Source organism: Plasmodium vivax, chromosome 6, assembly GCF_000002415.2.
Source record: "Plasmodium vivax chromosome 6, whole genome shotgun sequence".
Classification (NCBI taxonomy): domain Eukaryota; phylum Apicomplexa; class Aconoidasida; order Haemosporida; family Plasmodiidae; genus Plasmodium; species Plasmodium vivax.
Genome location: NC_009911.1, coordinates 179768 through 206080, shown reverse-complemented (window position 1 = coordinate 206080; position 26313 = coordinate 179768). Strand labels below are relative to the sequence as shown.

At 53.1% G+C, this 26313-nt stretch overlaps 5 protein-coding genes across 5 annotated transcripts, besides 19 other annotated features; 3 read left to right on the top strand and 2 right to left on the bottom strand.

Moving 5' to 3' along the window:
- Positions 1-1533: 1533 nt before the first annotated feature.
- Positions 1534-1729: a microsatellite.
- A 227-nt stretch (positions 1730-1956) lies between these two features.
- On the top strand, positions 1957-4671 carry PVX_001855 (tRNA methyl transferase, putative; the record flags this gene model as incomplete). The annotated part of the gene is made up of 2 exons (XM_001612682.1): positions 1957-2652; positions 2854-4671. The coding sequence occupies 2 exons, from the start codon at positions 1957-1959 to the stop codon at positions 4669-4671; spliced, it is 2514 nt and encodes an 837-aa protein (XP_001612732.1).
- Positions 3986-4016: a microsatellite.
- Positions 4672-5043: 372 nt separating the features above from the next.
- Positions 5044-5064: a microsatellite.
- A 399-nt stretch (positions 5065-5463) lies between these two features.
- Positions 5464-5486: a microsatellite.
- Positions 5487-6019: 533 nt separating this feature from the next.
- On the top strand, positions 6020-7963 carry PVX_001850 (hypothetical protein; the record flags this gene model as incomplete). Its single annotated transcript, XM_001612681.1, has 1 exon — positions 6020-7963. The coding sequence occupies one exon, from the start codon at positions 6020-6022 to the stop codon at positions 7961-7963; it is 1944 nt and encodes a 647-aa protein (XP_001612731.1).
- A 159-nt stretch (positions 7964-8122) lies between these two features.
- Positions 8123-8152: a microsatellite.
- Positions 8153-8283: 131 nt separating this feature from the next.
- PVX_001845 (hypothetical protein, conserved) lies at positions 8284-11373 on the bottom strand (the record flags this gene model as incomplete). The annotated part of the gene is made up of 2 exons (XM_001612680.1): positions 8284-10542; positions 10684-11373. 2 exons carry the CDS (start codon positions 11371-11373, stop codon positions 8284-8286), a joined length of 2949 nt encoding a protein of 982 aa, XP_001612730.1.
- A 323-nt stretch (positions 11374-11696) lies between these two features.
- Positions 11697-11734: a microsatellite.
- Positions 11735-11949: 215 nt separating this feature from the next.
- Positions 11950-12002: a microsatellite.
- Positions 12003-12713: 711 nt separating this feature from the next.
- Positions 12714-12754: a microsatellite.
- A 32-nt stretch (positions 12755-12786) lies between these two features.
- PVX_001840 (hypothetical protein, conserved) lies at positions 12787-20299 on the top strand (the record flags this gene model as incomplete). Its single annotated transcript, XM_001612679.1, has 23 exons — positions 12787-12867; positions 13129-13255; positions 13426-13529; positions 13744-13908; positions 14021-14102; positions 14231-14549; positions 14686-14793; positions 14955-15156; positions 15356-15678; positions 15916-16026; positions 16146-16428; positions 16543-16663; positions 16905-17111; positions 17212-17276; positions 17501-17619; positions 17757-17832; positions 17945-18025; positions 18178-18424; positions 18620-18783; positions 18930-19067; positions 19276-19370; positions 19865-20000; positions 20138-20299. 23 exons carry the CDS (start codon positions 12787-12789, stop codon positions 20297-20299), a joined length of 3516 nt encoding a protein of 1171 aa, XP_001612729.1.
- Positions 15277-15330: a microsatellite.
- Positions 16687-16826: a microsatellite.
- Positions 19229-19249: a microsatellite.
- Positions 20300-20693: 394 nt separating the features above from the next.
- On the bottom strand, positions 20694-22097 carry PVX_001835 (60S ribosomal protein L30, putative). The gene is made up of 4 exons (XM_001612678.1): positions 21879-22097; positions 21733-21764; positions 21518-21698; positions 20694-21385 (listed from the first exon to the last, which is right to left on the bottom strand). The coding sequence occupies exons 3-4, from the start codon at positions 21639-21641 to the stop codon at positions 21183-21185; spliced, it is 327 nt and encodes a 108-aa protein (XP_001612728.1). The 5' UTR covers positions 21642-21698; positions 21733-21764; positions 21879-22097; the 3' UTR covers positions 20694-21182.
- Positions 20811-20840: a microsatellite.
- Positions 20838-20861: a microsatellite.
- Positions 21914-21941: a microsatellite.
- A 1336-nt stretch (positions 22098-23433) lies between the features above and the next one.
- Positions 23434-23456: a microsatellite.
- A 768-nt stretch (positions 23457-24224) lies between these two features.
- Positions 24225-24279: a microsatellite.
- Positions 24280-24302: a microsatellite.
- A 1301-nt stretch (positions 24303-25603) lies between these two features.
- Positions 25604-25636: a microsatellite.
- Positions 25637-26310: 674 nt separating this feature from the next.
- Positions 26311-26313: part of a microsatellite that runs on past the window's edge.

The following is a 26313-nucleotide window of genomic DNA, read 5'->3' as shown; positions in this document are numbered from 1 at the left end:
TAGCACGCAGGATGGCGAGGGACCAACCGGTTGGCTGTCTCCCTGCACACCTCTGTAGATCATTTTATTAATCCTTCATAGGGATGGCCAGGAGTTGGCCCGTCTCGACGGTCTCCCCGTTTGGTGATTTTTGCGCCCATTTTGGGATCCATTTTGACCCATTTTGTGGCCCATTTTGGGCTCATTTTTGTGCCAATTTTTGCGCCCATTTTGTGACCCATTTCTGGACCCATTTTGGGGCCCATTTTTGTTTTTTTCCCCCCCTGCGCGCGGCTATCATCCCTCATATGGCCGCCCACTCCTGTCCTTCCCATTCGCTTCGCATTCGCATTCGCGCTCACTCTGCGTGTGCATCACTCTGATTTGCCCTCCCCCCTGAACGAACTTTTTTTTTAAGTTTTCATTTGTTAAGCAGACGGTTATTGGCTTGGTGCGGTTGCCTCTATGCGGTCGGCTCGATGCGGTCCCTTGTGGGAGATGTCACCCAGATGGGGATTCCCCTATGTTGGCTCCTCCAGTGTGTGTTGTGGGCCCCCGCCAACGGTGCAGAAGCGCGTGGACGCTTTGCCACTCATGGGTAATTTCTCTCCTTCATCGCGTGCGAAGGGGATGTGGTGGGGGGAGCCCACATAGTGGCTTATCATCTTAGCGGGGAAGTTGAAGGGAGGGGAAAAATAAAATAAAATAATAAAATGGAGAGCTCCTCAATCGTGAGCCCAAGTTGGGATGCACCAACATGTAGAAACACATCGAACAGGTTAACGCCTCCCCGGGGTGGTGCTGCTCACTACGTTAGGGCAACCACACTGTGTGCCACATTGCTGCGAGCATGTGTTTTGCTTAGGGGGGCCTTCACATACAACTGCTCTGCTTGCTCGTAGAGGCAAAACGGATTAATTGAGCGAACCTGCAAAGGATGTTCCTCCCATTTGAATGAGGAAGTGGGTAGAGGCTCACTTCATAGAGGGGGCACATTCAGTTAGGTCGCCCCGTCGGTGTCAAGGAGGCACTCCCCCGTGGATGAAAACCCCCCACATGAACGTGAAATGAACAAGTGCAGATTGTACAGGCAACACTCAACTGACTTTGCAACGAAAGGGGGTAGAGGTGGTGGTACTGTTGGGAGGAGAGCCCATTCTTTTGTTTTGGGTGGGCATATCAAGAGTTAATGCGGACGTACCGCTCCATCAGTTGTTACACGATTGCAGCTACTCCTCATTAGCAACTCTCCTATAACTTCATCCCTTCGTGTTGATCCTCCTCATAGTGCGAGGAACCACTACGAGCTGACATAATACAGACTACATCAGGGAGGGGAGAAAAAACGAAATGGGCTTCTCAGAAGTCGCGATTACATCACAATGTAAAGAAAATAAGAACCATAAACGTGTGCCACTTCATAGAATACACTTAGCTGTGAAAAAACCATCTGGGAGCAGTACGGAGGCCAGCCACCACCACGTGCCCCAGATGCTGCAAGTCCCTCTCGACCCTGAACACTAAACACTAAATCTGAACCCTAACCCTAAACCTTAAAACTGAACCCTAACCGTGAAACCTAAACCTGAACCCTAACCCTAAAACCTAAACCTGAACCCTAAACCGTAAACATGAACCCTAACCCTAGACCTGAACCCTAAACCGTAAACATGAACCCTAAACCGTAAACATGAACCCTAACCCTAGACCTGAACCCTAAACCCTGAACCCTAAACCCTAAACATGAACCCTAACCCTAAACCTACTTCCCTCCACTCCATACTTCTCTGTTCTCCCCCCTTGATGACCCTTCGGCTGCTCCTACTCTCCATCCTGAGCACACCACTCCTCAGATCGGAACGAGTCGAACGTGGGGTTGGTGGAAGATCTCTCCCTGTTGCAGTTGTACCAAGCATGAATGGAAAAGGCGCCCCCAGAGGGAGGACCCCAAAATGGAGTACCCCCAAATGCTACATTATGAAGGGGGCCCTGCGGAGGAGACTCTCCAGGGGGGAAACTTCCCCCTCGACAAGCAAACTAAACGAACGTGCAGTGACTCCCCTGAGCAGCGAACAGTGCAGGGGCGACGAGACGAAGCGGAACGAACGCTACGAGGCGCGCATTCGAAACGTGTGTGAAGAGTTGAGACGAATGACAGACAGGGAAGACAAGATGAAGCACCTGATGGAGCACCTGGTGAAAGAAAATACAAACGGGTGGGCAGTCAGTTTTGGCGAGCCAGTGGTCAGGAAGAGCTTCACCTTAAGGGGTAAGTCCAAGCGGGGCTCTGCAGGGAGGAACTGCTTCGTTAATGAGGTCCGGGCGGGGGTCTCCTACAGGTACGTGGAGAGGTGCAACTCGAATTTGTTCCTGGGCGTGGATGTAGTGGAGGCGGGAAAGGAAGCGATATGTAATGCGAGTGGTGATGCGAGTTGTCCCCCCACTGAGCAGGCTGCCCCTCCGAGCGGCCACTCACTGGATGGGCCCCACTGGCGAAGCATCCTTGGAGGGAAGAAGTTCTGGATCACCGTCGACGGGTTCAGTGACAACATCGTTTTACGTTGCTTCCTGCGGGTTCTTCTAGAGGGGCTTAAGGACCTAGACTTGGAAAGGTTCCTGAGCATGGGGTTTGAGGGGGTGGTCAGCGAGTTGAGCTCCCTCTACACCATCCACGTGAATGGGGAGCGCATCGTCGGGCATGTGCTCCGTCGGGTGGAGCGATCCCTGGGGCGGCTCCGCGGGGGAGCGGCAAATGGGGGGGTAGCAAATGGAGGAGCGGCAAATGGAGGAGCAGCAAATGGGGGCTTGGCCAACCATGTGATGAGCAACCACCTGATAGGCCGCCGCCCCCCCCGACGCAACATGCGCATACAGCAGTACCCCCGCGTGGCGCACATGCTCAGTGGAGGGGTGGACTCCTTGATGGCGCTGCGACTCTTGGAAAGGAAAAAATTTTACGTCCATAACTTTTACCTTCACTTTGCACACCAAGACTGTAGCAAGAGCGACTTGCAATACGTCAAGCAGATTTGTTCAAAAAGAAAAAACCTTTTCATTGTGAACGTTAATGAGGAATACACCGAGCAGGTGCTGATCCCCATGCTGCGTAGCTACTCGGAGGGGCAAATCCCAAACGCAGATATCCTGTGCAACGAGAAGGTGAAGTATCATTTGCTTATGCGGACGATGAGGAAGCTCTGCAGGGAGAGAGGCGGTGGGTGGAACTACTCCTACGTGTCGACTGGACACTACGCCATGATAAGCACGAATGATGAAGCGAATGCGAATAGGCTGTTCAACGGGAACTTCCCCTACGTGGGTGATGAGCTAGATGGGGAGATTCCAAGAAGGGGCCCGCGCAAGAGGTACAAATTAATTGTGGGGAGGGATGAGAGGAAAGACCAGACGTTCTTTTTGTCCTCCTTTTCGGAAAAGCAGCTGTCTAAGTTTTTATTTCCTCTTTGCCTGCGTAGAAAGAGTGACGTTAAGAGGATCATGGAGCGGCGGGCCGCCGGGCAGTACAACCGGAGGGAGACGCGCGGCCTGTGCCTGTACGGGCGGGTGGACATGCACTCGCTACTGGGGCTGTACTTGGGCGGGGCGGCGGTCGAGCCGGCAGGGGGGCAACCCGAGGGGGGAAGGGACTCAGTCGAGAGGGGAAAGGACTCAGTAGAGAGGGGAAAGGACTCAGTAGAGAGGGAAAGTGATCCAATCGAGGGGGGAAGTGATCCAACCGAGGCAGCTCTCCCCATAAAAGCCGCTACCCCCGCTAACCCCGCTTACCCCGCTTACCCCAACTCGGCTGCCCGCAGGCTGCAGTGGGCCAAGGACCAGCTGCACTCGCCCGAGTTCCGGGCCTTCCGGGAGAAGCACCTGCCCTCATTCAACCTGCGCTTTAAGAATTACATAATCAGCGTGGAAGACGGAACCGTAATGGACACCAATGAAGGGGTGCATCTATATGCCATTGGGCAGAAGAAATACATTACAAACCATTTGCACCAACTTTATAACTCGAAAGGGAAAGGGAGAGGGAGAGGGAGAGGGGGGGCGTGTGAGAAGAACGTGACATCCTCATGCCAGTGGACGGTCGTCTACAAGAAGATGTTGAGGCGTGCCAGTGGGAATGTGAAGGAGAATTTCATTTACGTCAGCCGGGATTACGAGAGCGGGTTGTTTCGGCAGCTCCGCGGGCGCTGCAGGTTGGGGGCCTTTCGCTGGGTGGCCTCCGCCCCCCCGTCCCACCTGGGGGAGGCGGAAGCGGAAAAGCGGCAGACCGTGCCGCTGGCTGTGCAGCCTGCCATGCCGCTAACCATGCCGCTGACCGTGCCGCCGATCGGACGACCCATCTGCGTCAAAGTGCGCAACAGCGAAGAGATAAAGGAAGCGCAGATTGCCCTGGATGACGCCGGGCAGACGGCGTACCTCACGCTGAGGCAGAAGGATATAGGACTCTCCCCCGGGCAGATCGTCACCTTTTACCTCCCCTTCATTGTTAAACGGAGTGGAAGAGCCAAGTATTTGTATTCCCTGCGGAGGAGGAAGGGGGAGGAGGCGCCCCCCTTTTTCCACTGCCTGGGGTCGGCGCGAATTACAAACCAGTACTTGAACCGGGGGCTTTATCGGCGACTGATGGAGATTCACAGGAGGAACAGCTTGCCGCTTTGGGGGCGAGACGCACGTGTTGATTAGCCATTTGGGGGCGAGACGCACAGGGTTGACTAGCCATTGGGGGGGCGGCGTTACAGCCATGAACATCCCTGAACATCCCTGAAGAGGGCGTCAAACGACAAACTGGAGCCCCCGCACCGTTGTATGAAGTGGTAACCCTGGGGATGCACACGTACCAGTGGTGCATTCACATGTGCGTGTGCGCCTTTGCAACGTGTCTTTACTGGAGCTGGGTTGGCGAAGCAGAACGTTGCGTGGGGAGAGGACACCCCACATGGGAAACATAACATGCAGGAGGGGCGCCGAAAAGTTTTTACGTTAAGTCTATCCCTAACTGGTGATGGTTTCAATCGAGTTGTGCAGCAGCGGGGAGCGTGTATCCCCATCTCCCCCTCAGTTAATATTTTTTTTTTTTTTTTTTTTTAAGTAAATATTTTTTCTCATGTGCAGATGATAACTGTCTGTTGGGTCATCCGCGTCAAATGTGGTGACCCCCCTGGGAGTGCGGCCTTTTGGGTCCTCCTTTATTGGCCGTATTACTCCACTTTGTTGCCACACTGCTGCCGCTTGGCCCCCCAACGGTTGCTTACGCACACGCGATGTACATACGTTTTGCATACATTTTGCGTACATTTTGTGTACATTTTGCGTACATTTTGGGTGCACTTTACCTACGTTTCGCATACGTTTGTGGGACGGGCCACATGTTCGCGACAGCCTTTCTTCGAAGGTTTCCCAGTTCGCTTAAAAAATTCGCATCGAGGTGGAAACACCTGCACAAGTCAGGCGGAAAATGACTTTCTTAGCCACTTGGAAGGACCCCAAAAAAAAAAAAAAAAAAAAAAACTGCAAACGGAATGGTCGCATTGTGGGGTACGCCAAAAAAAAATTAAAAAAAAGAAAAAGGGGTACCACCCTGCAGCAATTGCACCCGTGAAAAAGGCGTACACAACCGGGTGAGGTCCATATGCATGAAGGCATTACGAACGAAGTGAAACGAAGCGAACGAAGCGAACGAAGCGAAATAAAGCAAAAGAAAGCAAAACAAAGCGAAATAAACCAAAATAAATCAAAACAAACTTCATTGTCGGTACTTCATCACCATTTTGGAAAGTGGAAGGGAAAAAAAAAAAAAAAAATGATGAACTGACCGTTCGCCACGTTTGTAACCCTTTACGCTCCATCTTAATCGTGCATGTGGACACGGTACACGCGCACATGCCGGGGGACACTGCCTAGAGGGACGGCACCTTCAAGGGGCGCTTACGAGTTGGACGTCCGTGGGCACCTTCTTTGTTCTTCTCCTCCCTGTGTAGCTTCCCTTTCTGCGCGTAGCTGAGGGGGAGGGGTGAAATGAATCTCCTTTTAAATGAGCGGCACTGAGGAAGCCCCCCGGGGCGGTGCAGCGGTCGACCGTGGGGGGGGCGATAGCATACGTGGTGTGCATGGCGGTGTGCTTGGCGGTGTGGATGGCATACGAGGTGTGCTTGGCGGCGTGAATGGCGGTGTGCTTGGCGGCGTACATGGCGATGCACGAAGCGATCTGCATGACGATGTGCACGTGACATCCCTGGGAGGAGAGGGCAGCCAAAGCCAAGGTGCACACACAGAGGTGAAGCTTGACGGGGTGGAGGGCCAGGACAGAGAGGGGGGCGGCCTTCCCGATGGAATCAGCCCTGTAACGCAGCCGCAGGTGCAGGTGCAGCCATGTTGGCCCCCGGAAGTTCCCAATGGGGACACTCCCAACGAAGCCACTCTCAACGAAGCGACTCCCAATGGGGCCACTCCCAACGAAGCCACTCTCAACGAAGCGACTCCCAATGGGGCCACTCCCAACGAGGGGTGCGAAGGCACAGCCGAGCCAAGAGCGGACTACGCCACGGAGACGATAGCAAACGCGAAGGAGATCCTGCGAAACAGCAACCAGTACGTGATGAGGGAGCCCAAGTTGGAGGCGGATGAGCTGAATGGCCTCGAGGAGATTTTGCACAGCAAGGATGGCGAGGTGGCCTCCGTCGTGGGAGGTACCATCGGGGGAGGAACACTCGGGGGAGTGGAAACGGATGGTCACGCCCCCGCGAGCGAGCCGAACGACGCAAACATGACGGCGCTGTTGGGAAAGGGCAACTCGTCCCTGCCATTCATCCTCAAGGGAATCTCGGAGACCCTAAACCACATCCTCACAGAGGACAAAATGAAAAACAGAAATAAAAATAAGCTCATACAAGTGGTGCAAAACGCACACATGCTCCTCAGATCAAAATACAATTTGGTCCTGAAATGTGACTCCAATTTGGCCACCATTGTAAAAAAAATTAAGAGGCTTTATAGGCTCTACAGAAAGTTGGATGTCCCTGCAGGCATGTCTAGGAGGGTGCCCACGTCTGTTGGGGTGGTTGGTACAGATGTACTGCCCGTTGGACGTATCGCTCGGGGTGAGCGGCAGCCAGTTGGGGGTGCTCCTACACAAGGTAATGCCAACACGAGTGCCTCTAACAATGGGGGGGAAAAGGAGGTGCGCAGAAACGACCCTTCAAGTGATGCTTCGTCAGTTGGGTGCAGACGCAGTTGGAACGTTGGGGGGGGAGAGGGAAATGAAGAGGCGCTGCAGTCGACGCTGCAGGAGAAGCTGCTCAATGGGGGGCCGCTACAGGAGGCCCCTCTCCATGAGGTAGCCCCCCCTGCAATGGTAACTCCCAACGAGGCACTCCCACACGCCCGTCATGACACAACCACGGTGGAGGGCTTCCCCCAAGGAGACACAAAAGAAGATGGCAACTGCGATGGGAAGGAGGACCACCCCCTGGGTGCAAAACAATTAAGCTATTCATTCGTTAAGGGTGATGAGGGGCGAAGTTATAAAAACCTCACGAGCATTGATTCCAAGTCGACGGCCATGTCCACCCACAAGGAGGACACGGGGTCGTCAGTCACGACGGAGGGGAGGGGAAAAAAAATAAAACCGCAGCGGGGGCGAACAGGGGGGGGTGCGGCGAAAGCGGCAAATGCGGCGAGCGCGGTGAGCGCGGCGGACGAGGCAGAAATGCACCCCGCTCGCAATCAACACTGCGGACACCCCACTTCCACTGCACACTACGGACACCCCGCGCGGAGCCCAACGAAGGAACGAAACAAGAACAAAAAAAAAAAGGAACGGGAAAAAAAGAGAATCCTCCACGAGCTGAGCAAGCTGAACGCCCTGTTCTTCTTCACGTTCAACCACAAGGGGGACATTATAAATTACCTGCACCGGGAGATAAGCTCGAGCATTTCGGAGTTCGACGCGGCGTACCAGCTGTACGTCTCCAAGTAGGTGCCCCTCGGTGGGGGCACCACTGCGGCTCTATGGCCGCTCTATTGCCGCGCTATTACCGCTCTATGGCCGCTCAACTACCCCCATGGGGGCGGTACCCCGCCAGTTTTTTCGTCTCGCTGAGATGCGCTGCGCACAGTGGACACCCCGCGTGACAGACGCATCTCCCTTTTTTTTTTTTTTTTTTTTTTTTTTTTTTGACCCAAACAGTTGTTACGGAGGAGGTCTCTCCCGATGTTGGAGTCTCCCCGACATGATTGTTAATTCCATGATGGGTATGGTTGCCAGACGGGTCTTCCCCCCTCTAGGGTGCTTCCACCTCACATGTTCATGTAGCGCAGGATGGTGCTGGAGATCTGCTGCGAGATGTTCTTCACGAAGGCGGGGGCGTCTACGTTGGCCATGAAGTTCTTTTTCCGCTTGGAGCAGGACACATAGGTGGCATAGATGTCCTCGATGTTCCCGAATTCCATTTCGCAGAGCCACATGTCGAAGAGGATGTCGTGGATGAGTTGGCTGGACTGCTTTCTGCATGCCTTCGGAGCAAGTGGGTCGGGCCGCTCTTCCCGCTGGCGCAGTTCGGATCTTGGCAGTTGGGGGGGTGGCTCGTTGGAGTGAGGGTAGCGACCATCCCCAGAGTAGCGGCCATCCCCAGCGTAGCGGTCATCCCCAGAGTAGCGGCCACCCCCGACGTAGTGGCTATCCCCACCGTGGCGGTTATCCCCCGCCTTGTAAATCTTCCCCTCCAACGTTCTGTACGCATCCGTGGTGTACTTCCAGAGGTGCTCCAGGGAGAACCCCGCGATGCCTCCCTGCGGGCTCGACTGCTTCTCCGTTGGCTGCTCCGCTGGCTGCTCCGACTCCTCCCTCTTCAGCACCTGCACCACGTGCATGATGTCCTTCTGAACCTGCTTCAGTTTCACATCAATGCGGTTATATATTTTTACAATTAGCTGGAGCTTGAACTGGTCCGTGTCTTCCTCTGCTTCGTCCTCGTGGTTCCCCCCCACTGGGTCGCCACGTCCTCCTAGTGCAGCCGCTTCTCCTGCTGCTGCTAAACTGGGTGTTGTTCCCCTGGATACCTCCCCACCGTCGCGAATGCTCAAATTCGTTTCCCTGTTTAGTGTGTATACCTCCGGTAGCGCCACGTGGGGGGAGGAGCTGCTGGACCAGGTCCCCTTGCGCTTCCCCTTGGAGAGGGTCCCCCCCCTCGCGGGGTCCTCCTTCCCCGCCTCGTTTCCGCTAAAATTGCCGCTAAAATTGCCGCTAAAATTGAAGTGGAAGCGGGGAGGGGAATTTCTTCGGGGAGGTGGGGCACGCTCCGTGTTGGCGTCCCCCTCCAGGTTGGTACCCCCCTCCGGGTGGAGGCCGCCCTCCATGTGGTACTCGTCAATCTCCTTTTCAATTAAAATTCGGTACTTATAGGCCTTCTCCTTGAGCAGGTAAAATTTCGTCTTGACCTGACAGAGGTTACAATCCGGGAACACAATCAGCTTATAGAGGTGAAATGACTCAAGGGAGGTCTTGCCCTCTTCTGTGTGAAGTTCCTTCTTCGTCGAGCCGCTTTGTCCTTTCAGTTCGCACCCCTTGTTGGGCTGCGCTTCCCCGTGTTGCGGGCTCCATTTCGAGGGGTCCCCCCCCCCACGGGGGTTAGAGGAAGTAGAAGACTCACACAGTTTTGAAGACGCACACACTTTAGACGGTCTTGAATTACCGCTCAGGCTGACCTCCCGCCGGTCGGGCCGTCCCGCGTCCCCCTCGGCTCCCCTCCAACGTGCAATGCTGTTGGACCACTCCTGCGAGAGAGTGTCCCCCCCTGCCCCTTCATCTCCGTCCCCTCCACTAACATGGGATAGCAAAACGCTGCGAGTCGTCTTCATCCTCTTCGCGCGGAACATGAGTGCCCTGATGGTAGTGACCCAGTAGTTAAACTCTTGCAAGCTTTTACATGTGAGGGTTACCTTCTTCTTCTCATTCATATAAACGATGGAAAAGGAGAGTCTCTTCAAAATATTAACCTTTAGATTCTCCAGCAGATGCTCATGAACGATTTTTATTTCTAGGCTGTTGATCTTATCGAAATAAATTTTACATTGCTCGTCTGTTTTTCTTGAAGAGAACCATTTTATAAAATTTAAATCTTTGCTTATGAAGAAGAAACGTAAGTGAGGGATGCTGTAGACGGTATGCTTTAGTAGGTTGCCTCCTTCCTTTGTGTATTCTATGGCTCTCAACACCTCTGGGAAGTTTAGCGGGTTCATGAGTTTCTCCTGCACTTGGTTCTTCCTCTTAATTAGGTACTCTTCATTTGGTTGCAAATCCCCCAATGAGTGGTGCTCATATCGCTCACATAGTTTGTAATACGCGTAGGTGTTGCCTCTGAGCAGTATCCTCTGTATGTTTTTTTGCTTCTCCTTTAGGAGGTTGTCCTCTGGGAGTCTCTCCAGACGAACGAGGTAGAATTCCTCGTTTGCGATGTTGATGCAGAAGTTGTGCACGCACCGTTGCACCTCCTGCCGGTTCATGCCGCGCTCCCAGCGGTACGCGAAGGGTTTGTCTCCCCACCAGAGCCGGCACATCTGGGGGGGAGCGGCAGGGGAAGCGGCATAAACCGCATAAACCGCAGAAACCGCGGAAACCGCGGAAGCGGCGGGGGAACGGATTGACGAAGCGGAAGGCGACGCGACAAGTGCAGCATCCGCGGGGGGAGAGCCCCTCACCGGGTGAATGGCCTGCACTGCGTCCACCGCATCCGCGAGACGTGGGGCAACGTTCGAACTGCACCCACCGGAGTTGCCACCTCCCCCCCCGTTTATCCCCAAAATGGTGTCCTCCTGAATGCTCCTTAAAATATGCTCAATGGAGTTAGTCGAGGCGAAGTTCCCCTGGCTGCTCATCCCCGTGGGTCCCCTCCGCTCAAACTGGGGGGGCAGCATACCTCCATAGTGATCGGCACGTTGTTTTTGTTCCCCTCTTGGGAGGGCCCTTCCGACCGAACCTTCGGTGTGCATTCCAGCGCGCTGTGTGTGCAGCGTCTCCTCACTCGACTGGTTCGGCATCACGTGGGCACTCCCCCGGGCCTTCCCACAGAAGTAATCGTCTTCGTGTGTCTCGTCTGCTTCATTCGCTTCGTTTGTCTCATTCACCTCGCTCTGCTCGCTCGGCTCACTCGGCTGACTCTGCTGACTCTGCTGACTCACCGATGGCGGTCGCTCCTGCGAGGGGTACCTGTAAATCCTCCGGAACTCCCTCTCGAGGCTGGCAAAGTTGACGGTGGCGATATTTGAAATGTTCGCGACACTCCCATCGTTGCTGTTTTCCCCGTTGCCACAGGGGCCGTCGAACTGGGGGTCCTCTTCGGGGGGGCGCTGGTCTGGGCGCTGATCTGGGCACTTCTTCGCTTCGTTCATTTTGTGCGTGCGCTCAAGCGAGTGGGTAGCGGAAGTGAAGACAGCAGTGGGTGTGGCACCACGTGGGGGGACGGCCTCTACGATAACTGCGGCGCAGCCTCCCTCCGAAGGTGCCTTTAATGACAGTGCCCCCTTTAATCACAATGGCCCTTTTTTTTTTTTTTCGCCTGAACGGGTCAGGTAAAACTTCAAACTCAAACTTCAATCGTCAATCTTCAAACTTCAAACTTCTTACTTCAAAAACGCGCGCATTCGCAGCCACGCGGAGGAGTCGGGCCCATCGGCGAGTCGCGTCTTGGCAACTCTTCTCCGGGTCATTCACGCGCGGGTGGGGAGCAAACGGACGGGCGAACAAGCAAACAAACGAACGATCATGTGTGCACACATAACCACGCAAATGGGCGAACCGCACGGAGAGCAACTGCGCAGGAGCGCGAAACAACGCGAGGGGGGGGACTGACTTCCCCGGAGAGATACACCTCGCGATGAAGACAACGGCAGCGCTTATGCCGAGGGTAAATCATGGGTGGAAATGCGAGCTGTGTCATCGGGAGGGAAATCCTACATTTACTCATTCGCTTAATCATTTATTTGTTTGTTTATTTGTTTATTTGTTTTTTTTTTTTTTTTTTTTTTTTTGACGCGCTAAAGTTGGTCACGCGATGTGCGCGCAGCGGAGAGGGGAATACCCACTGGGGGGAACGTGTTGGCCACTCGCTTCCCCGCCTGGGGGGGAGGGAGAAGCGCGCACATGGGTGGGCGCGCCCCTCCCGTTGCGTACGAGGGCATACGCACAGCAGGGGAAGAAAGAAAAAGGACGAATAGCAAACTGGCTGGCGTGATCTGGCTGCGGTGAACTGGCTGGGGTGATCTGGCCGAGGTGATGTAACCCTGGGGCAGGGCACGCGAAGTGTTCCCCGCGGGTGAAGTGCAACCGTGGGGGAGTCACCTCCAGTGGTGTAAGCGCCGCGTTCGTTTTCGCCAAATGGGTGAGCGCGCAGGGAGTCCATCCTCATGAACGCTCGGCCACGCTCTCAGGAGGTCGCGCGAGAATGGCCACAGCATGTGTACAGTTGGGCTCTCTCTGCAGCTTTGAACGTAGGGGCGTACATAAGGATGCACTTACGTGAAGCTCACTCGGCATTGCTAGTTCCTCCTGAGTGTCGCTCGCCGCTCCGTTCCGCTGACACGGGTGACGAAAAGGCAAACTCCCCCAGTGGTCCCACCACGCGTGCACACCAATAGGAGGAAGAAGGCGCACTTGAAATGTGCGCAAGGGTAGGTCGAAAGGATCGGTCACGTTCGCATGGGGTACTCCCCGTTCTAGCAATAATTAAAAGGGATTATGTATTTATTTTTTTATTTTTTATTTTTTTTTGTTTTATTTTTTTCTCATCATTTTTGCGGACCAAAATGCCTAACAGGGAAGTGAAGCGGCGCCCGGGAGAAATAGATGACGTTTATTTCTGTGACACCATGAGGAGGGAGCTCCAGGTAGGGGGCGCGGCGGGAGACACGGGAGGGGCACTTGAGGCGGCACCGTAGAACCGCTCCTGCGTGTAAGGCTGGTGTGCATATAGGGATGAAAAAAAAAGGAGGTGCAAATGAGGGAGGCTCTTCCCACCAGCCACGACTGCGTTGTTCTGTTCTCCGTCTGGGGAAGTAGCACCTCAGAGGGGGGGAGCACCTCTCTCTCGCTGCTATCCCCCCTGAGCGCACACACATCCATGGGTGCGGATTTCCCTCACCCCTCAGCTGCTAGCAGATGAGTACAAAAAGAAGTCGCGACGGAAGTTCTTTTTAAAGTGCATCCTGAAGACGGAGCTCCTCGTCGTGACCATTTTTTTGGCGCCCCTCTTGGCGTGCCTGGTGTTTCTCAAGGGTGAGGCGGTGATGTAGCGGCAGTTTGGCGGCAGTTTGGCGGCCGCTTTAGCGGTTGCACTGTGAAAGTGGAGTAGTGGGGGGGTGAGACGAGGTCACCTGCCTCTTCACCGCTGGGCAGGCCGCTTTGATCACCTCTGTAAATGCCTCCTCCCCTCCCGCCCTCTACAGACAACGACATAATCAGTTCGCACTACCTGACTGCCCTGTTCGTGCTCATAACGCTGCTGCTGCTTCTGTTCGTCTTTCTGTACAACGAAATTGAGGATGCCCAAGTAGGTCCAGAGGGAGGGTAGCACAGTTGCTCGAGTGTATGCAATAGGGGCATGGCCGCTAAGTGCTGCTAGAAGAGGGGGGCTCAAGGGAGGGTCTCCCCAAAGCCCCACTTAAATGCGAGTAGCCCCTCCGCATGTTTACCATATGTGCTCGTGACACTCGTCACTCTCGGCACTCTCATCGCACAGCGGGTCTCCCTCCCCTCCCCCGCAGAAAAACGAATTCTTGCGAAAAATAAACGAAGCCGCGAAGTTGCTGTCGCCAAGGAACATCCCCAAAAAGAAGAAGGAAGACGACTGCCATTTGAGTTACTTGTCTAACTCTCATTTTATTTTTATTAAGAGGAACGGGAGATGGGAGCTGCTGCCGACGAACCTGGTAGGGCAGTGCGGAGGCAACCCCACCATTGGCTCTCCACACCATCGCCGCTACCCCTCATCCGACTTCTCACCACCGCTACCCCTCACCACCGCTACCCCCCACCGTGCAGCTCATCCAGCAGGACCTCTTCCTGCTGCGCGCCGGGGACCTCATCCCCTGCAGCTGCGTGGAGTACAACCTGGAGGAGAGCGGTACGTCGTCGAGCCAGTCACACTCTGCATGGTTGCTTCGTCGGGGCTGGGATGGGCGCCACTTAGCTGACCGCCACTTCGCTCACCACCACTCCGCTCACCACCACTCCGCTTCCTCCCCCCCGCAGCGTACGGGCGGCGCTACGAAAAGTACGAGGTGTTCATGCCCATGGACAAGGACCACATCAGCATGAACCTGCTGACGAGGCACGGGAGAGAGGACAAGAGGGACTACCTGCCCTCCTTCCACCTGTACTCATTTGTGGCTCAAGAAGATGTCTCCATAAGCACCATCAAGAGATATATGCAAAACTCCACGGACGAGAGCAAAATTTCGAAGCATAAGGGCAACTTGAGGAACGTCATATTGACCGAGAAGATACACACGTTTTACCTGTGCACCTGGGTGGTTCTGTTTTTGCTGTGCGGCGCGGCGGCGGCGGTGTAGTAAGATTGCGAGGGGGCACTCCAAAAGGGGGCACTCCAAAAGGGGGCACTCCAACATCGATGCCCCCAACGTGGGATACCCCTACGTGGATTCTCCCAACAGGGGATACCCCCCACCCGCTTCTCCCCCCCTCAGCTTCGCCGACATGAAGAGCCACGGGGAGGAGGTCCCCCACTTCGTCATCATGTACTTCCTGCTCTACAGCGTGCTGATGTCGCTCACGATGCTGCCCTTTTTCCACAGGTGGGGTGGTCGCCGCGCGGGAGCCAAGCGACGCTGGCTGGAAAGGCAGCCAGATCGGCGGCCATGTAAGAAGCTAGCTAGACTGCCTCTTACACCGCTACACCGCTACACTGCTACACCGCTACACCGATACACACCACCGCGTGGCCCCTCCTCTGAAGAATCTTCTCGGAGCTGATACACGGATACTGCTCCTCCCTGAACCTGGTCTACGAGAGCTACTTCAAAGACGAGATGAACTGCGAGCGGAACTTCTCCTCCTCGTTTGACTTCTCCACGACAACGGAAGACACCTCCTACGCGGACAAGAAGCGCTTCGGCTTGTTCTACACCCTGAAGAGCATATTCTTTCTAATCATCAGGGTGAGGCTCCACCTGAGGGGGGTTTCCGTTTGTGGGGAGACACACATCCTGGTGGTAGTGCTCCTAGGGAAAGAGAACTTACCTCCAGTAGGTGTTAACCTACCTGCTCATATGTTCAGCTAGCTAATCCTTTTTTCTTTTTTTTTTTTTCTTTTTTTTTTTTTCTTTTTTTTTCCCTCTTTTTGCCGCCCCCCCCCAGGGCATCAAGATCGACAAGTGCTACCTGAACATCCTGAGCGACTGCTCCGTGCTGTGCTTCCTGGACAGCAGCGGACTGCTAATCGACAGCAACCACAGCATCAAGGAGATCTGCCTGTACAACCACCTGAACACGAAGAAGGAGGCCCCGCTCAGCTCCACCGTGACGAAGGGGGCGCCCACTCACCACAACTACATCCTCACCGTCATCGACATCCTCATGGACAACAAGAGCATGTACGCCTACCAGAGGATTAAGAACCGAAAAATCCTCCACGCCCTCTTCTTGCTCTCCTACTACACCCAGCTGCCCAAGTACATCAGGTGGGTCGGCGGAAGCGAGCGGCAGAGAGCGGCTGCCAAGCGGTTGCCAAGCGGTTACGAAGCGGCTACCAAGCGGTTACGAAGCGGCTACCAAGCGGCTACCAAGCGGCTACCAAGCGGCTACCAAGCGGCTTCTCCCGAGCTGCTTCACCGGGGGACACATCTGTTGAGCGGTTGGTCCTCCTGCTCCGCATTGCTACCACACCTTGCTACTTCTTATTGTCCCTCCTCCTGCAGGCTGCTGGACGAGTTCCAAAACAACATCGTGAGCTACATGAACCAGGTGGACTACAGCCACCTCTTCATTTGCCTCTGCGACATCGGCAACCTCTCCTACCCGTACAACAAGTTTGTCTTCCACAAGTGAGTAGGCGCTGATAAGCGGTTGCACTGCCACGCAAACGAACTGCCACGCGGCTGCTCTGCAATCGGCTGCTCTCCCACGCGGATGCTCTCCCCCCCCGCAGGCTCTTCCTCTGCGTGGAAAACAAAAGCAACTACGAGCTGTACAAGAAGAAGAGCAGCGAGTTGAAGAAGCACAAGAAGGGCGTAGCGGACGGCGGCGAGCTGAAGAAGCGCGAGAAGGTCGAGGCGAACGGAGGCGAGCTACCATACCACGTGCACGAGCACGGCGAGAAGGGCCACGCCCTGGGCATCAACATCTACGACGCGGTCACGTCCAGAGACAACTTCGTGTTCGCCTTCATCCTCTGCGAGAAGAAGAAGGACAAGTACCACCTCTTCCTGAAGGTGGGTTCTAGCGGTTGCGGCGGTTTGCGTCGTTGCCCCCGTGGTGCGCCGTGGTGCGGCGGTTGCCACATGTTGCTCCGTTCTGCTTAGTACCACTTCGTGCCACCCCCGCAGGGACAACTGGACGCCCTCGTGAACAAGTGCATGTTTTACTACGACGGGAAGGCCATGAAGCGGCTGAAGCGGCGGAAGAAGAAGGTGCTCCGCATCCTGAACATGCAGTGGATTTCCTCGGGTGCGGCTCACAGCGCGCAGCGGAGTCGCTGCCTATGTGTGTTGGTCCATATGTGTCGCTGCCTATGTGTGTGTTGGTCCATATGTGTCGCTGCCTATGTGTGTTGGTCCATATGTGTCGCTGCCTATGTGTGTGTTGGTCCATATGTGTCGCTGCCTATGTGTGTGTGTTTGCCTCTCCCGCTTTCTTCGTTTATTCCTTTCTTCCTCCCCCTTTGCCGCCCCCTGCCACGCCATCTTAGGAATCGAAAGCATATGCTTTGCGTACCGACCCCTGAGCACAGAGGAGAGGAACTACATGAAGGACCACTTCCAAAAAAATATTTACATCCTGACGATCGACAAGCGGAAGGTCTACCACCTGCGGAACTTTAACAATGAGAGCCCCTTCCCCGCGAAGGCGAATGAGAAGTTCCTGTCCCACCTGCTGTCCACCAGCATCTTCATCGGTGAGCGGTCGCTACAGCGCTGCCCATGCACCGCGTCCATACACCGCTTCTCATTCACTGCCCGTTTGCCGCTTCTCATTCGCCGCTCCCCCCTGCGCAGGCAACTCCGCAGTGAAGCTCATGACGAACAGCGAAATTCAGACGAGGATAAACGACTTTTACAATGTGGGTCTCTTTGAAGGGGCGCGCACAGAGAGGGACTGCGCCGCACAGAGAGGGACTGCGCCGCACAGAGAGGGACTGCGCCGCACAGAGAGGGACTGCGCCGCACAGAGAGGGGCTATACCGCACAGAGAGGGGCTATACCGCACACGATGAGAGACTGCACCGCGCGTACGACCCGCTCTCACTGCCCATCGCCGCTCATCCCCCATCACCCATCACCCCAGGCAGGAATCCGCTTCGTACATTTCAGCAAAACGGACCAAGCCAACACGCGGAACGTGTCGAACCTGTTGGGCATGGAGACCAACTGGAACACGTCCATCTCGCTGAGTCTCAACGATAAGTGGGTGTGCCCTTGGCGCCGCCAGCGCATGGGAATTGTGAGCGATGCGTCTGCTTCGTCTCCTTTCTGCAACGTTTCTACCCCCCCGATTGAATTGACTTACGTGTGTTTTATTGTTTGCCCCCTCTGCCCCCCAGGTCCAGCTTCAAAAACAGGGACGGGAAGGTCGTCATCCCGAGCGGCATCAACAACATCAAGACGCACATTCAGGAGGTGGGAGAGAGGGGGGCGCGCTTCGCAGGCACTGACATTCACGTGTGCGTCTGCTTAACCACGCACTGACATTCACTTGTGCGTCTTCCCCACCTTCCCCAAAAAACAACAGGTGGACGACATCCCGCTGAGGGTCTCCTCCTACTCAGGCTGCAACCAGTTCAACACGGCCGAGATGATCAAAATTTTGCTGGTAAGTGGTCTTCAGCCGGTAAAGAGCGGATAAGAGAGACGAAGCGGAGAAGAGGTAGCGGATAGGCCCACCCAAATGAAATGAGGGGACCCCTCCCCACACCTATTTCCCCCCCCCTAACGCACACTCCACCGCGCCGCTTCCCCCCACAGGATAACAACGAAATCATCACCTGCGTCGGGAACAGCCTCAACTGCTGCAATTTCGAGATGTACAGTCTGTGCAATTACGCCGTGTCCATTCTGCTACCGTATAATAATGCGTGTAAAGATTGCCAGGGGAAAAGGGAGAGGAACACCCCATTTGATGAGTTGTCTACGAAGCAGAACCCCATCATTGCGTATGCCTCCTTTGTTAATACGCTACCGTGCAATTTGATAGTGGAGAAGCGTCGCCTGGGTAGGTTTCACCTAACAAAGTGGCAGGCGGGGTGCTGGACGTGGGGGCAGCCAATCAGAATGGGTGGCCATCCTGGAGTCCCCCCCAGATGACTCGCCGCAGATGACTCTCCCCCCACTGCGTTTACCTCCAGCGCGTTCACCCCCACTGCAACATCTCTCCTGTGAGTCGTTTCCCTCCCCCCCCCCCCCCTAGACCTGTCCGAAAACATAATGGAGCTCGTGTACAAGCTGCTGAAGAGCTCACGGATCCACAAGAAGAACGTCTCGCTGACGATTTTTTTTTTTTATTTCTACTACTCCCAGTTGTCCTTTCTGCTCTTCATCATTTCGGTGTTCTTTTTGCCCCCCCTGATCTCGGTACGGGTGGCCTCACTCGCACGATGCGCTTCCCATCCCATCACGGGGAATTCCCCCCCCCCCCAAGCAAAAGGGCTGCATGGTCTGCGTGAGCTGCGTCTTCTTCTCCTTTTCCACTCCCCCATTTGGCCTCCCCCCCCCTGCAGGTGATGGACTACCTCCTGTTCATCCTGCTGATCATCCCCCTGCTGTCAATCGCCCTCCTGGGCAACGACAACAACGGCACCATCATGAATGAAATCCCCGACAGGGTCATCACGCGCGAGTTCCTGCTGAAGAGGCTGGTACGGTGGAGAAGCGGTGGTGAATCGATGGCGAATCGATGGCGAATCGATGGCGAAGCGCTTGAGTTATGTGAGCCCCGCTCTGTGGGGAGAAGACAACCCCTTCGTTGAGGCAGAAATGAGGGGGCCTTCACGCCATCCTTTTTGCCATCCTTTACGCTTAACTCTCCATTTTTTTTTTTTTTTTTTTTTCCTCCCCCCGCGGCAGCTCTTCTACCTCATCCGGTGGATCCCCTTCCTACTCTTCTGCATCACGTTGCCCGTCTACTATGTAAAGCTCATTAACAAGGAGTTTGCCAGCAGGTACCTTCTGCAGTCCACTCCAAGCGAAGACGTGTTGAGTTCATTTCCGAAGGGTTTCTTGGCGGATGTGACGCACCACTGCACGCAGAGTGCTCACCTAAGTAGGCACCGGCCGTTGCTCCTCGAGGGGAAGAATGAGGGGTTGCGCCAGAGAAGCTGGTTCCACCGCTGCAGTAGAAGCGGTATCGTCAGTCGACACTCCTTCCGGTATGCCGCTCCCCCCCTGCAGGCTCCCTCTACAAATGCCAGCTGCTGCTGTATTCATTCCCCGAAACGGAAGCTACTTCTCTCCGGCGAAACATGGCGGGCGTGATGATCAAGCAGTCGCAGATTTTTTTCTTTTTCGTCTTCTCCCTCTTGTTCTTCGTGTCTTCGCTGTCTCACAGCGACAGGTGAGGGAGGCTCGCTTCGCAGTGGCGCGGTCGTCCCGCCTTACCCTATATCGCTTGCCCCCTTACCGCTTTCCCCCTTACCGCCTTCCCCCCACCGCGTAGGTTCGAACCCCTCTACAAGCTCAGCTGCGTGCAGAACTCCAAGACGTATTTCTCCTGCCTGTTTATCTTCCTCATTTTGAGCCTCCTGTACGTGGCCCTCCGCGTCTACATGCTCCCCCCCTACTACGCAGTTCAGGTGAGGCAGCCTTCGCCACGCATGGCGGTGTGATTAGATCGCTCATTGGAAGTTACGCGACTGTACGGTGTAGGCTTGCACCGACTACGCATGGGTCATCACCATATGTTCACTTCCCCCACCCACCCACGTGGCAGCTTCCCGATGCGACTCTCGGCATACTTACAGTCATCTTCAGCCTCATCATATTGGCGACGAACGAGACGTTGAAGCGCGTCGAGGCAAGGATCAAAACGAACAGGCAGAAATATTTGAAGGTTTTGTTTGGGACTCGCCTGGGCATGTGGAGCCCCAAGTGAGCTCCCGCTGGGGTGGCGACACGAGGTGGTATTCTGCGCGGCGGAGGGGTAGCCCCTTTGGAGGGTTTCCCCAGGCGAGTTTCCCCTGGCGAGTTACCCCTGGCGAGTTACCCCTGGCGGGTTTTCCTTTTTTTTGAACCACCCCTTTAAGCAGGACAAGCCGGGAGTTCCCCCGATCACCCTTTTTTTTTTCTTTTTTTTGACACCTTATAAGCGCACCCTGGTTGTTTGTTTCGCTTGGCGAAGCGGCAGAGCGGCCACCGTCATGTCTGCCCGGACTAAGCGGGTGACTCCTTTAAGGGGACCATTTGCCGCATGCGCTGTGCATCCCTGCTGGGATGGCAACACCCCAACGCACAGGCTATTGGCCACCACTTTTTAAAATTACCTTTATGGGTTCTTTAAAAATTAAAACTTCCTCATCAGAACACGCAGGGCAAGTTTCCGTGGCGAAGAGTGGCGCCCCATTCGAAGCAGCGTGCACACACGTAAGGGCAATTATGCAGGTGTAGCTTTTCGGCAAAAAAAAAAAAAAAAAAAAAGAAGAAGAAGGAAGGAAGGAAGGATGGAAGAGGTGGAAAAGGAGGAAACGGGGGAGAGAAAAACGCAGCGAAGGATGGGGAGCCACCGACTCAGCTCATGCACACAGGCGTTGGTCTGGACTACCCCAGGAGGTTATTTCCTCACGAGGTCTCCACGCAGGCTTCCAAACGGTCGGCTCTGAACCTGTTTTCAATCGTTCAACCGTTCAACCGTTCAATCGTTCAATCGTTCAACCGTTCAACCGTTCAATCGTTCAATCGTTCAACCGGTCAATCTGTCACTCTTCTGCTCACCCGGGCAAGGCTACTCTTCTTCCCCTGCGGGGACTCCTCTTCCCATTCTACTCATTCGTCTTTATAATGTCCGAGTCACCCACGTCCGTGATGACCAGGCAGCTGATGCGAAACAACTTTCCGCAGGCGGTACCCAAGTCGTTGTTATCTCCGTGGTAATCGTGGACCCCACACTTCGATAGCATGGCGTAGTACTCGATGACGCTCCTCTGGATGGGTGGGCAGTTGCTGCTGACGATGACGAGCTTGCCTGCGGGGAAGAAGTGGTGGTGAAGAGGAAGTGGTCGTGAGGGAGAAGTGGGAAAGGAGTACAAACCGTTGGGGACATACATACACTCACACGTGCAGAACGCAATGCATATGCGCGCAAACGGCGGGCTACCTTTCCCGGTTCGCAGGGCCTTCAGGCAGGACTTCCTCCCGAACTGATACTTGCCGGACTTCATCACCAGCTGTAGCTTCGCGTTGATGTTATCTCCCGCGCTCTTCTTTGACTTCTTCGCCATCGTGAGTTGCAAAAGGGGGTGGTGATCGAGCAGTAAAGCGGCTTGGCCAATTGGCGGCTTGACGTGAACTGAAGCGACTTGGCCAATTGGCGGCTTGGCGACTTGGCGTGGGTGTTAAAAAAGCTGAGGAGCGGAGCAGAGCAGAACAGGGGGGGAATCAATCCGTGTGGGGGAGGGGATGCATTCATTCGCGTAGTTGAAGTAGCGCGACAGAAGAGGAAGCTCTGCTCTACCTACCTACTGAAGCGAACGCGCTATAAAATGGCTATCTTCTCTTCGCGGAAAGGAAAAAAAAAAAAAAAAAAAAAAAGATTATCTTCACGCGCAGAGATGGTGCGAGGTCAATCTTTTTTACAATCCCAAATGGGGAGTAGAAGAAAATTAAAAAAAAAAATTTTTTTGGTTATTTCTCACAGGAGGCAGTTCGGATGTTCAGTCAGTCACATCGCAACTGTGAATACGTGTACATCGGGTGATGCGCATTTGGCGAGGAAGAAAAGAAAAAAAAAAAAAAAAAAGGAAAGATAAAAAAAGAAAGATGAAAGAGGAAATAAAAACCTTTTTCCGCATTGCATACGCCGTTGCTTTGTTGCCACGTGCCTCGGCTTATAACCGGTCGAGGTGTTCCAGTCGGGGGAAAGAGAAGCGCCGGCTGGGGGTGGGGCGGCGCCAAGGTAACGCTCCGCTCATACATTGGTGCGTGTTTCCTTGCGCAGCGAAGAAGTTAGCAAAAAAAGGCAATCTCAGGGTGCAATCCCGCTCGAGTGGCAAATCGTGCCAAAAATGGAGCGATCCCCCCCCCACCCCTGAGGGAGCCGCCTCTTGAGGTTGGGGCTCTCCCGCGCGAATACACCACCAGGCGAACATACGGATCAACGGCAAAAAAAAAAAAAAAAAACCGCGCACTTTTGCATACGCGGGAAGGGAAAAGAATTTGAATAAATTTGTTCTTTTTTTTTTTTTTTCTTGTTGTATCGGCAGAGGGCATTTATAAATAAAGTGCCAATTTGATGGTGCGTTTGTTTTTCATTTCCACTCATTCGGCAGCAAGATTCGCGAAGGGGGCAAAATCGTCTCCCCTGTTTTTTTCTTAAAAAAAAAAAAAGATTGCGAAGTTAACCCCTTTGTTAAGCTAAAATGAAGGGTTTAAGAGGAACAAACTGAAATCTCCAAGTGGGGGAAAAACAATGAAGAACAGGTTAAATGGCAGAAAACAAACACGTTGACTACATCACATCGTATGCAAAAGTGCACGTTTTTTTTATTTTTTTTTTTTATTTTCACCCCTTGGAAAACTCCTTACCCACAGGGGGACAACCGAGCGGGCGTACCCCATAGTGTAAAAATTTTTGGGAAAGAAAACTGACCGACCGACCTACCTACCTTCACTGTAGTGCTGCTAAGGGAAGAATAACCAACGGCGGAGGGTTATACAAAAAGCGCCTTTTCACATCACTGCGAGGAGGCAAAAATGTATGCAGCACGCACGTATGGCAGCTTTGGGGATGCTTTTACCTGCATACCCATTTGTTTAACCATTGGACGGTGAGTTACCCTTCTGTGGTGGGATTTGCTCGGGAAATTCCTTTCCCTTTTTATCGTTCAGTCACACGCCCCCACCGGATGGGTACCTACACACCAGCAGGCGAAACGCGCGATGGGATAGGTCCCCCTCCCTTTGCACTACGTCCACGTGGCAGGGTCCTTAAAGGAAAAATTGTTCCCCCCCAGTAGTGGAAAATAGCAGCGTCAGTTCTTCCCAGTAGGGGAATACCATTCTTTTCAAATTACCCCCCCCTCGCAAAAAAAAAAAAAAAAAAAAAAACACCACTATTTCGTGTGTGCAAAAAGGTTTCGCTGGTAAATTTTGCGAAATGTAACACCTGTGTGGTAATTACTGTAGGAAAATGTAGGGATGTTTTTTTTTTTTAATTTTCCACCATTGTTGTTCTTTCCACTTTGCCGTTCAGCTAAGAAAGGCGACTTTTCTGTGTTCAATTGTGTGTGCGGTGTGGCTGAGCGCCCCGCGGGAGGATCCCATTTTGCCCTTCGTTTGGCCTTCTTTGTTTGTTTTTTTTTTTTACATGTTTTACTTTTCCACATGGCTACGAATGTAGGGGAGTTCCTCGGGGAGGAAGTTTTATCTGCGCGTTCGCTTCTCATGGAAAGGCATCAGGTGTGCTTGTCTGTCGACGGCACAAAGGGAGAAGTGAAGTTTGCCCCAGTTGGGGACCCCTTCACTTATTCACGCAATTGTGTCACTGTGCATAGGTACCGCTGCTCTAAGTCTACCCCACTTGTGCTGTTCATTTTTACTTTCCCTTTTCCGGTGTACGTACGCGCTAACAAATATGGTGAAGATTTTTAGTAAGTCCAATTTGTTGCCATTTTGTATCATTTTCGCTGTCACTTCTTTACCATGTGGGCCTTTACCCACGTGCAGTGCCGATCAGAAGAGGAGGGGGATTTTCCAAAGGGATATTGTCGCTCCCCCTTTTGGTGATGAAACGAAGCGACTAAAAAGAGGGAAACACAGAAATGTAAAAATTCCGTTTGACCAAAATGGTTGATTAAAAGTGGGTAATCATTTGGGATATACGCCTGACATGTGCATGCAAGCATGTATGTATGTATGCATGTATGTGTGTTTTTTTTTTTTTTTTTTTTTTTTCCCAAGTGTATCCCACTTAAAGTGGAACAAAAGGGGAGGGAGTGGAAAATACAATCAACACCCCCTCTTCATTGTTTCTTCCCCTCACCGAATGAAACACATTTTGCAAAGTATGTGTCCCTTTTTTTGATAGCCATGTTCTGTTTTGTTACCAAAGAGGAAGAATGTTGTGATGGGGGCTTCCACATAAAGGCGTGACCAATGCACCGACTTCTCCCCTTTCATTGAGCTGCCACTTTTTTTTACCCCTTGCAAATACATGCACACATGTTCCACTTTGCAAAGTTGAAGAAAAAAATATTAAACAAAAAAATGGAACCAAGAAGGGAAAAAAAAAAAAAAAAAGTACTCACGTAGGTATGTACACTCATGTGGGTTTTATCCCGAGTTGGGCTTCTTAGTAGAATGTGAAGGAGTAGGCCTCCCTCCCCCCCTTTGGAAACCCCGTTGAGCATTGGAAAATGTAGGAAGCCAATACGACGGCATGCATGGGCAGACGGCTACGAATGCTCGTGGGGAGAAGGAGATACTCTTATGCGTTAACGTTACGACATATTCATGGCTTGTGTAATCACACATCGTCACGCTGACGAAGAATCAGCTTGAGTTAATCTTTTTGGGCAAACACCTTCCACCTGGTGGGCCAGTGGACTGACGAGGAGGGGAAAAAAAGGGGGAGGTCACCCAAACGGGAAAATCACCCCAACGCAATTTCACATCATTGTTCATTTAGCGCTTTACCGTGTGCATATCTCTACTAACTGCCTTTTTTACCAAAATAAAATACCCCTCCCTTCTTTGCATGCACCAATTTCGGGATCCTTCGAATTGAGGGGAGTCCTCCTTAAAGGAGAACTCACACTAGGGATCATTTTTTTTTGTGCATGCGAAAAAGGACTTTTTCTTGTGTGCAAGTTGTGGCTTCGTAGGGGATGCAGCCTTAATTTGTGTGCCATACGTTTTCCCCATTTTCGCGTGTATCAACCTGAGTTGTTCCACTCGTTCCCTACTTGTCCCCTATCTCCCCCACTTGTTGTGTTCCCCCTGTTTTCCCCTTTTCAGTGTGCCAGGGGGGATAACCCCAGTGGCATTTCTGCGCAGCGCGCACACAAGTGGGTGTTAGTACTCACGAAAGGAAGAAGTTCACAAAAAAGAGTTTTTCAGTGTATTTTATTTTTCCATTCACCTTAACTCCTTTTTAAGCAACTCATTTTGTAAATTCCTACGGCATGGGAGAACATGAGCAGGGAGAGGGGAGGGAAAAAAGAATAGTCGAACAGGTTTACATTCCAAATTGTTCATTTTTTTTTTTTTTTTTGCGTTTTCTTTTTTTTCCCCTTTGGAGCGCCACATTTACATTTTTAATGAAATTTTTTAAGCATGGTTTCATTTTTAACATTATGCATGCGATGGGGATGTTCCCGTGTGTGGATCTTTCCCTTCATGCTTGACCAATGTTTTCCGCGTCGATTTGGTTAATCAGTTATCGGCATAACCATTCCGCTATTTGGCTAATTGGCTATTTTGCTGTTTGGCTATTTCGTTATTTCGTTATTTCGTTATTTCGTTATTTCGTTATTTGGCTATTTTTTTTTTTTTTAAGTTAATTTTCCCCATTTTACCTTGCCTGTTCAGGCGAAAAGTGCACTTGCGTCGCTTTTCGAATGGACGATCGATCAGTGGCGTGTTGCACATGGTTGGTTGAAAGAGGTCACATGCATGCGTGAAAGGTGAGTACCCCCTGGGAGGGAACATTGCGCGCACATACATGCGTATGCATGTGATGACTTGTGTATGCATTCCTTCCCCGTGCGACGAGCAGCGACCCCAAGGCATGATGAGTCGTGCTTATACGCGTGGTGCGTGCAACGTAGTTACCGAATTAAGGCCTACACTTTGAGGAGTACCACCCAAGTGCGCTTCCTTGGTGAAGACTGACTGGGGTCCTCATTCACAGAAGGGGTGCATTTGCTGCTTACTGCATAGTGTTTACTGTTTATT

Excerpts from the sequence above, each read along its gene's own strand:
- PVX_001835 (XM_001612678.1), bottom strand. The coding sequence starts at position 21,641 with ATGGCGAAGAAGTCAAAGAAGAGCGCGGGAGATAACATCAACGCGAAG. Across the intron at positions 21,386-21,517 it reads GGCCCTGCGAACCGGGAAAG|GCAAGCTCGTCATCGTCAGC; the intron begins GTAGCCCGCCGT and ends TCTTCCCCGCAG.